This window comes from Rhinatrema bivittatum, chromosome 6, assembly GCF_901001135.1.
Source record: "Rhinatrema bivittatum chromosome 6, aRhiBiv1.1, whole genome shotgun sequence".
NCBI classification, from domain to species: domain Eukaryota; kingdom Metazoa; phylum Chordata; class Amphibia; order Gymnophiona; family Rhinatrematidae; genus Rhinatrema; species Rhinatrema bivittatum.
In genome coordinates this window covers 82,570,485-82,581,028 of record NC_042620.1, presented here as the reverse complement: position 1 = coordinate 82,581,028, position 10,544 = coordinate 82,570,485, and the positions used below count along the sequence as shown (strand labels likewise).

The following is a 10,544-nucleotide window of genomic DNA, read 5'->3' as shown; positions in this document are numbered from 1 at the left end:
CTTGCTTCTGACCTCTGATCACAACATAAACTACTGTTTCCAGGTAAAGAGGGTAGGGTCATAAGAGAGGTCAATGTCCAAGATCCCCCATGTTCCCAAGGGAGTTTCAAAACTAAAAATGAGAAATTTCCACTTGAAAATATCTTGCAGCCTTAAGAGTTTTAACCTTCCAGTTTGGAGGCGCTGTCACTTGTAAATCTGGCAGCACCATTCCCTAACCAGATTTAGATGTTAAATGGAAATACATTTTTAGGTTCATTTGGTCAGTAATATGCAATGTAAAATATTTCACCGCAGTGTAACTAGGGCATACAATTATATTTCAAAGCTAGGAACAATCCATAAAGGATATACATCTGAACTGTTATTAAATTTATCTAGGTCCTAGGAACATAATATATAGGGTTACAGGGCCCACTGCATTAGAAAGCTAGTATGCTTGCAAAAATTAAAACAAAAAACATTTGATTTTTTAAGGCTTCTAGCGCTGCCCTATTTTCCACTCCCAGGTAAAGAATATACTCCGTGCAGGTGTCTCCAATTGCTAGTATACAACAGTTCATCATTTGTATTTGTATGTTAGCCTCATGTATTGGGTGAAATGGAATGAATGGGCCTTTACATCACTATTCTGCTATCCCTGTTCCTTGTAAGTTATTATCCAAGTTTTCACTCACCCTGTTCTATGTAAGACTTTATTCTTTATTTTGTCATTGTAATTGTTGAAATGTGAACCGAAGTGATTAGTAACTTTGTTACCTGAACTGCGGTATATAAAACTGTTAAATAAATAAATAAATAAATAAATATATTCATGGCAACTACTTCTCTAGGATCCTATCTGCTAATTATTTACTCACAGATAGAAATAGTCAAATATCCTTGAAAATAAGAACCTGTGGAGATTATGCAATGGATGAACAGACCCCAAGACCTGTAGTCCTCTTACCCTAGAGTTTTCAACTGATTTGAAATTTCAGCTTTGGGAGGGATCAAGAAGTAAATCTCCATGTTCTCACTGTGTTTGTGTGCCTGTTTCTCACCTGTATATTCTGCTGCTGTACTTGGCAGTTTTTGAGGCACTAAGCTTTTGCTGGCAATGATGCAGATATATTTCAATAAAAAGAGAATGGCATAAAATAGCTCTTTCTTTACTGGACAGGGGAGAGAGGCAAAGGAGCAAGCAAAAATAACCCTTATTATGTTGCTTTTCATAACTAAAATACTCCAGGCTGCCGTGGAAGGTTATCCCTGATTGGTGGAAAAATGAAAACAGTTTGATTCTGCCATACTGATAGCTGGTTTCAAAACTAGGAAGGCCCTAGCCCTTGAAAGGGACATGATGCTGAATCCTCGAGTGTATGCTCATAGGCACATCTCGCTGGCAATACAATAAGCGGGCAATATGCTGGGAAATTCAGTTTTCTCTGTGGCAGAATAGGTCATTTTTAGATGCAAAAAGCCATTGGACGCTGGGGAAATGGGTATTATTGGGGGTGTTAAACATTTCCATGTCTATTTCTAAGCAACACAGAAAGGAGAGAAGAAGAAAAAAAATAGGATGGTGATTGAGGAAGTGATCCAAACCATAACGAATCTCCCTTTCAGACTAGATCCATGGGTTACGCAAACAGTATTAAACTCTAGCTGGGAATATAATGTTAATTCCCCTTCACCACTACCATCACAGATCCATTTCGGTTTTAAAATCTTGCTAACCACTTCTGCTTTAAACAAATCTGATGCCGAATCCCTGCACGAACAAATAATTTCCTGTAATACTCGGCACTTCATGCGTTACAGAAAGATGGATGGGCAGACATCGGTCTAACGCTGTAGAAATGTGCATTCTCTCGCCCTGTTTACAGTCTGGGATTTTGGGGGGGTTTGCACATATTTTGAGAGCGCTGTAATAAGGTGAACGAGAGTTGCTCCCACCTTAAAATCAGCTCTCTTCGTGAGGTCACGTCGGAAATTTACCAAAGCAAGCACAGGCCAACTGTGCTGCCCGAGCAAAGCCCTCCCGTTCTGATTGGCCGGTCGGGGCTGACGTGTGGTGACGCTTGGAGATTTTAGGTGGCTGCTAGCGGTGGAATTGGGAGCCCACATAAACAAAGGCACATTGCAGGGAAGGGCCAGACTGTCCGGTTTCAGCTCACTGTGCTTAACTAGTGCTGCACTTTCCTGTAGAAACACGAGCAACTTGCACCCTTACCCGTCTGCTTTTTCCCCCATCTGCCCCTAGGAATGTGCAAAACAGCTAAATGAATAAAAAAAAGACCCTACTAACAACCAAGTAAGTATTTTTTTTAATTTGTTTTGGGTTTTTTTTGCTATTTTCTTCTAATCGCTTTAATTTCCAGCTGCATGCCTGCGCCTCAGTTTTGACTGTATTGAAGGAGTGCGGATGAATTGCATTTCTCGTGTCTATCGTTCTCTGATGTGCCCAATTGTGATTTCAGTTTAAATGTGGAGCGTTGTCCTGTTTGCTGCGATATCGTGAAGCATGGTATTAGGGGGTGTCATTTCCTTTGCATGTACTCCAATGTCAATCGTCTCCCTCATTTGATGCAGCAGTTGTAATGCAATTCTCATAGTATTGCAGGGCTGCTATAATCGGAGCCTGCATTTTCAGGGTTAAACGCACTGGGAAAAGTTATTCAGTTTATCAGCCATATGCTACTTGCGGGAACAGTTCTGTAACTCCGTGGCTATAGGACACCTTTCTGTTGCTATGGTAAATTATTCGGTCTTGCCTTATTCCTGGTCTTTTATTTTCTTCGTTTTCATAATTATAACTAATTGTTTACTGATTGTCGGATGTTGCTTGGCTTAGTTTGCGAAGCTACCTGCTGATCTCACCTAGTGCAGTCTTCCTGCTGCTTTTGGGGGGCGGTGATTTCCACTCCCCTACTTACTGCATATTGGATATCAGCTAAAAGACTTGATATAAGACAACTTAATGGGGAAGTAAACTCTGGAATATGATGTTTTACTTTGGTTTTCCTACGATGTCCACGTGTTGCAAACTACAATGTATTTATCCAGGAGAGTGCATAAGAGTGTGAACAGCAAGGATTGTTTACTCACGTAATCAAACCCTTTAATGCTGCATGTTAAAAACTGTGCCCCTCCCCCTTCATGTAGTGCACATTATAGACCGGGCCCTATAGTACTTTGTAAACGCAATAATAGCATGTTGACTTGTCACAGGTGTGGACATACCTGAAAGAAGTGGTCTGGTTGGCATTTAAAGTTATAAGTTTCACAACTACTTTAAAAAAAAGTTTTGTAAAAAAAAAATATAGTGTTTACATTTTTTGTTGTCCCAGGTTAAAAACCATAACGTTGCAAACAGAACAAGTGGACGGACTGTGAACATTTATTGAAAAATCTGCATTATCAGTGTATAAGCGTGCGTTTTCTCCAGTCTATACTTTATTTATGAACACAAAACAATTAAGGCCTTCAAACCGACACTTTATTTTTTTGAATATTAATGACTTGTCTACCTTTCTGTACTTTTAGGCACAAAACTTGTCACTTGGAACTGAACTACCCAGAAAAGTTGTAAAAAAAAAAAATCCACTTATACTTTTTTAAATCTTCATCACTAACAATTCAGTCCTTGGATTTAACCTCCCGAAAAGCTTGTGTTTATTGTAATGGATTTCCATAGGCACACTGTCATATTTCAGTCAACTTGCTTTTTACAGACTGAAACTCTGTGCCAAAAAGCTGCAGCACAGAACATATTTTATCTGCTGCGTTATTTAGTCCATATACTGAAGCTGTTCACGAAAGTGTTGCTTCATCGGAAGGCCTGACTTTTGTTCTCTGTGTACAATAACAGAGACAGAAGCGGGATATTAAAAAGTTTGGTATTGCAACTTATATACTTGTCTTGTAAAATCGAGAGACAGAGGTAATTGGAACATAAAGTTAATTATGTTTCTGTTTCAGTGACATTTCCGGAGACGCTGGACCATTGTTGATTCTTTTCAATCTTGGAAACTTTGTTTAACTCAGAATTACGACACTGTCCACTTTTAATTTTCTCGAGAACACCTGTGACTCGGCTGAAGGTTTGTTGAAATGTATTTCTAATGCTAAATAAAACCTAAAAGAAAGGAACTATATTATATTGGAATTCATGTAACATTATGATATTTGAAAAAAAATAAATTACACTATATAGATCATATTTTTACTGAAACTATGTAACCTGATAAAAATACATTTTAGATATTTCAGGTCGTAGTTACATTTATGTTACGTGATAAACTGGGGCACATTTAAAAGCCCATCTCAAAACTGCAGCATAGCATGAAAACAGTGAATAGGAAACTAACTGTTTATCCTTTGGTGCTTATAGATACTTTTTTGTTGCTGTACTAAAGTACGCTTGTTCAGATAATTTGAACTGAAATGTTGCAGAAAGCAGGTGTAAAAAGGGAGAAAGCGTGGAGTTCAGCAGTATGGGTATCTATTAAATTGTTTCATTTCCAGCCATGCCCTGTGTTCAGGCTCAGTATGGGTCATCGCCTCAAGGAGCCAGCCCAGCTTCCCAGAGCTACAGTTACCACTCTTCAGGAGAATACAGCTCCGATTTCTTAACTCCAGAGTTTGTCAAGTTTAGCATGGACCTCACCAACACTGAAATCACTGCCACCACTTCTCTCCCCAGCTTTAGTACCTTTATGGACAACTACAGCACAAGCTACGACGTCAAGCCACCTTGCTTGTACCAAATGCCCGTCTCCGGACAGCAGTCCTCTATTAAAGTTGAAGATATGCCGATGCACAGCTACCAGCAACACAACCACCTCCCACCTCAGTCCGATGAGATGATGTCGCATTCAAGCTCTGTGTATTACAAGCCATCATCGCCCCCAACTCCTACCACCCCAAGCTTCCAGGTTCAACACGGTCCAATGTGGGACGACCCTGGCTCTCTTCATAGCTTTCATCAGAACTATGTGGCTACCACTCACATGATAGATCAGCGGAAAGCCCCTGTGTCCAGGCTTTCCTTGTTCTCTTTTAAACAATCTCCTCCAGGAACGCCAGTGTCCAGCTGTCAGATGAGGTTTGATGGCCCTCTCCATGTGTCCATGAACCCCGAGGCATCGGGGGCCCATCACGTTGGAGATGGCCAAACATTTGCAGTTCCTAATCCCATCAGGAAACAGGCACCCATGGGCTTTCCTGGCCTCCAGCTTGGCCATGCTTCCCAGCTGCTGGACAATCAGGTCCCGTCACCTCCTTCTCGAGGGTCTCCTTCCAACGAGGGACTCTGTGCAGTCTGTGGGGACAATGCTGCCTGTCAACATTATGGAGTTCGTACTTGTGAGGGTTGCAAAGGATTTTTCAAGGTCAGTTTTTTCATGGTTCAAGAGCAAACAAATGTAGTATTCAATTTAAAGTGTGACACAAGGGTAATAACAAGCAAAACTGCCCCTTTAGGTGAAGGAGAGAAGGAACAGAGTGCGGAGGTGGCGCGCATGTTCGTGCATAGAAGGGACAGATAATTTTATGGGGCCCAGATAACTAAAGAGAAACCTGACATGTTTAGAAAACAAATGGCATTTCTCAGTAACTGCTTTCTTGTATGCTACTAGTATACTTAAAGAGTTGAAACAGTTTAAGCTCTTCATCTGAGCAATGGGATTTTGGTTATTAGTAGTAGTGCTTATACAAAACCGCACTAGGTTTTGTTTTTTTTTTTTTCGTAGTAAGTTCAGTTGCATGAGCTATAAGCAGCTTTCCCCTTCAGATTTAAATTGGTTAGGACAGAAAACCGTGTCTGAGCTAACCAAGTGGAACAGAATTCCCTATGGTAAAATTAAATGATCCCTTTATTTCACCATCCTGAATGAATAATCTTATTTTAAATAGAGAAGGTCTCCAAGGAATGTAAATAATATGAATGCCCACGGATTTGTATTTACTGAACGTCTACGCCTTCTCATGACATATAAAACACAGCGAGGAGCTGGGAGGTTAGCCTAAATGTTAACGCTATCCATTTTCTTCTGATAAAAGCCCTGCCAAAAAAATGTATATATATATATATATATATATATATATATGCTGCTATATGTATATATATAGTCGTTGAGCCTCTTTATGCTGTTGAGTGTCAGTGTGTGAAATTTGCTATAACTTAAGCGAGTTCTAATTTCTTCCATTTTCTTCCTTGCAGCGCACAGTCCAGAAAAACGCTAAATACGTTTGTTTAGCTAATAAAAACTGTCCCGTTGACAAACGCCGCAGAAACAGATGTCAGTATTGTCGCTTTCAAAAGTGCCTTGTTGTTGGCATGGTCAAAGAAGGTACAGGTTTCAATCTCATCCCTTTTCTTTGGTCTAAGTTTGGCATGCAGTCTCTTTGCTTCCACCCCCCTCCCCGGTCCTTCCCCACCCCCCCACCCCCCTTCCAACCCTAGTTTCTTTCGTAGAAAACCTCAGCGCCTATACTGAGCTTTGATTTCATTAACGATATGAACGAACAGTTTCTATGAAATAAAACACATCAGCTTTTTTTTTTTTTTTTTGGGGGGGGGGTGCCCCCGTATCTCCTGATTTCAATTCTTTACAACCGGATTTCAGTAGCTGTTTTATAGAAAAGCAGTCATAATATATCCAGACAGTTTAATGCGCTGAAATGGAAGTTGTTTTTTTATTGTAAAAGGTACAAATGGGAAGCATTGCAATAAAGAGACGGGGGCTAGAAACCCCGAGCGTCATGATTTATTATTATTTTTGTCCAGTGGTTCGTACAGACAGTTTAAAAGGTCGAAGGGGTCGTTTGCCTTCCAAACCGAAGAGCCCCCAGGAGCCGTCTCCCCCCTCTCCCCCGGTGAGTCTGATCAGTGCCCTGGTGAGAGCCCACGTTGACTCCAACCCAGCAATGAGCAGCCTGGACTATTCCAGGGTAAGTGGCAGTGCCTTAGGACGAAAAGAGCGAGTCTTCAGCATCGCCCACACAATAGGGCTAGCGCTACTCAGGGAGGTCTACTGTTTGGGGCGAGGCGTACCGGACATGTTTGTCTTCATAGACGCAAAATGGAAGAAAGCCTTTAGTACTTCTGCACGTAATGGGAAAACACATTGTAGCACTATTCCAAAGCAATAGTGCTGACAATTCGAACAGATACTTTTGGTCTGGTGAGCGACCCCCCACCTTAGGCACCCGGGTACAAAATATTCTTCTAATTAGAAAAAAATACTTACAGGGGAGAGAACACGGTGGGATTTTGCAGAGAAACTCTTGTAAGCGGCGTGCTCCTCCTTCAGGGACGGAAGGCTGAAACGTTGCATCCTATATACTTCAGTATTTACTGAATGCGATTTCCAAAGTATCCACTTGCTAAGGTTACTGTTCTGTGACCATGCAAAAAGCCAGTCCGACTTACTTATTATGTATCATAAGGATATAAGATAAAATGATACATTGATCTGGGGTTGTTTATTAGAGTTAATGCATTTTAATTGGAGGAAAGTTAATGGTCAAATAAGTGAAATTTTCCAAAGCAAAAATAGTTCCTCTCAGATCAACAACTACTTTAACGGGCGCCAATGTTAACTTGCCAATTGTTTTGCACAGATAAAAAGAACCATTTAACAGTTTTGATGGCACTGTATTTAGTCTGTAGTGAGATGACAATTTACATATTTAAAGCAGCGACCTCATGGCACCATCTCTAATTGAATTAATTGCCCTGGAACATCTAATTTTCTTACTGGTCAGAGATAGGTTTAATTGTTATAAAAACCAAGCTCCCCTACTAGAAATGGGGTTAGCAATTTCACGGGTTATATATTTTAGAGAACCTCATTAAGTGCTTTTAAAAATGAAATTTCAGTTCCAGGCTAACCCCGAGTACCAAATGAATGGAGACGACACTCAGCATATCCAGCAGTTCTATGATCTGTTGACCGGCTCCATGGAGATCATCAGAGGATGGGCAGAGAAAATTCCAGGCTTCCCTGATCTACCTAAACAGGACCAGGATCTTCTCTTCGAATCAGCTTTCTTGGAACTTTTTGTTCTGCGGCTAGCTTACAGGTAATTACCAAATTAGTGAAAGTTCTTGATTATTATGAAATCAAACCCCTTCAAGGTCCACTGATTTGCATTTTATTAGCTCCACGGTAATTAGATGCCTCTTAAATCCCCATTTATTACTCTCCAAGTAATTAGTTGTTTAGTTTTTTTTTTTTTTTCTTTATTAATTGCAGGTCCAACCCAGTGGAGGGCAAACTCATTTTTTGTAATGGAGTGGTCTTGCACAGGTTGCAGTGCGTTCGTGGTTTTGGTGAATGGATCGATTCTATTGTTGAATTTTCCTCTAGCTTGCAAAGTATGAACATAGACATCTCTGCCTTCTCCTGCATCGCTGCCTTAGCTGTGATAACAGGTCAGTTCCACTAGGCTTGGTCTTGGAAGGCATTTATATGACCTGTAGGAAACACCACGTACCCATAACCATCTGTCCAGTATAATACAATGTATTGTTCTATTTACAGAGAGGCATGGGCTGAAGGAACCCAAGAGGGTGGAAGAACTCCAAAACAAGATCATTAATTGTCTCAAAGACCATGTGACTTTCAACAATGGAGGGCTGAACCGCCCAAACTATCTGTCCAAACTTTTGGGGAAGCTTCCTGAGCTTCGTACCCTTTGCACGCAGGGGCTGCAGCGCATTTTCTACCTGAAATTGGAAGATTTGGTTCCACCGCCAGCAATAATTGACAAACTCTTTCTGGACACCTTACCTTTTTAAAGACTAGTCTGCATTTAAATGAACTATAAGTATCTTCACTTGACTGAGGGAATTTACATGTGCACAAAAGCACCTTCGGTGCCAAATCCACATAGAAAACTGTTGCTGTTTCCTAACTTGGCAGAACGTGGTTGGGCATTTTTGGCTCTTTGATATTGCTTCAGAGAACGGACTACACGACTACAATGGGATAAAACTTTTTACTATCCTCCGAAAGAAGTTATCAATAAGTAGGAGGACTACGTATTAAGACGAAAGAGACTGGTTATGTTGGACACAACTAAGATTGATTTCAACAGAAAGTATTAAGATAATCTTGAAATATTGTCCTTATTAAAGGCTAAAGTTTTTTTTATTGTAAAAGAAAGTTGTAATATAATAAAATTAAATGTTGCGTGGGTGGCATGAACTAAAGAAGGCAAAGGCTTGTAAATTTATCAGACCCAGTTTGGCTTTTTTAATTATTTTGTGCCTATTTATGAATAAATATTAAAGCTGTTCTAAAACAAAAAGATAAACGTGTTTGCAAAAAATAAATCAGAGGGAAAGCATGTTGATTTTAGGCTAATATGTTATAGGCACTTGCTATTTCAGTAATGTCTATATTATATAAATAGTATTTCAGACACTATGTAGTCTGTTAGATTTTATAAAGATTGGTAGTTATCTGAGGTAAAACTATTTCTCAACTGTAAAATAGGTGAATATAAGCATTAGGAAAACAGAATCCTGAAGAGGGGACACAGTGTTTGTAACACCGTCCGACATTCCTTGTTTGTAAGTGTTGTATGTACTGTTGATGTTGATAAAACAAGTTTATATCTTGATTATTTTGTTGTCTACAGTGAAACTAAACTTGCATGCAGCAGCTTTTGACTGGTTCCAGAGTGCTTATAATGCCTATAACTCCCTGGAAATTCCTGAGCACTTTGAATTTCTGTTTTTATGTCCAAAATTGTCGGTTAATATATTATTTTTTGTTTGAGTAAAATTTTTAATATTGCCATATTCTGTAGTTCATTCTTTGTGTATTCCAGTATGGCATATTATACTGCTCACTGCCTTTTCCCCCATGACGTGGGACAATTAGAAATGCAAAGTTTTTTCACTGATTATCCTTTCTTTAAAAGAAAGACACTGTTAATATTTACAATAAAACAATGCAAACGAATATATTTTGGCTTATTCACAATCGAGGCAAAATGACATAGTAAAGTACAGACATCCCTAATAATATATTACATAAAGCACTGCTTTTCCAAGAGTATATTAAGGTGTAATGTGTTATTTAATATTAAATATGTCTAAGACTTCAGTACCAAACTATAAAGGATGAAGAAGAAACCGGAATCTAAAAGGTTGGTCATGTCTCCTTTATTTATTCTTGTCAGATTTATGTCATACCTAGAATTCAGCCCTTACTTTTATGAAATTGAACTCATCCTTGATTTAAACCATCTTTTTGTTCTGCAGAAGATATCTAGCGAAATGTTCTATTCCTAAATTAAATACTTGTCGTAGCTCAACTGATAATTATGAGGGGGAAGAGAGCCATTACCAAACTCATTTTGGAATTAACATATCCGCTTTTTGATATTCTAGTGTATTATGCTACAACTTTTTGCGTTTTAAATTTGCAATCTGACTACTTTGGGATTATCATGAATATTTTAGAACGGGGTTTTCTAATGGGAATAGTAAGAAATAAGCGGAATATAGATCCTCGTGGAATTGGTGTAGCAGTAACTTTTGCATT

General features: G+C 39.3%; 1 protein-coding gene across 4 annotated transcripts; it reads left to right on the top strand.

Moving 5' to 3' along the window:
* The first annotated feature begins 2,112 nt into the window (after positions 1–2,112).
* On the top strand, positions 2,113–9,959 carry NR4A2 (nuclear receptor subfamily 4 group A member 2). Of its 4 annotated transcripts, none has more exons than XM_029605519.1 (8): positions 2,113–2,296; positions 3,964–4,085; positions 4,688–5,375; positions 6,206–6,335; positions 6,773–6,936; positions 7,868–8,070; positions 8,244–8,422; positions 8,532–9,959. In XM_029605519.1, the coding sequence occupies exons 3-8, from the start codon at positions 4,701–4,703 to the stop codon at positions 8,786–8,788; spliced, it is 1,608 nt and encodes a 535-aa protein (XP_029461379.1). In that variant the 5' UTR covers positions 2,113–2,296; positions 3,964–4,085; positions 4,688–4,700; the 3' UTR covers positions 8,789–9,959. The 4 variants fall into 4 exon arrangements, with proteins under 4 accessions (XP_029461379.1, XP_029461378.1, XP_029461376.1 ...); XM_029605518.1 differs by having other exon boundaries at positions 4,510–5,375; positions 6,773–6,861; XM_029605516.1 differs by having other exon boundaries at positions 4,510–5,375.
* Positions 9,960–10,544: the final 585 nt, after the last annotated feature.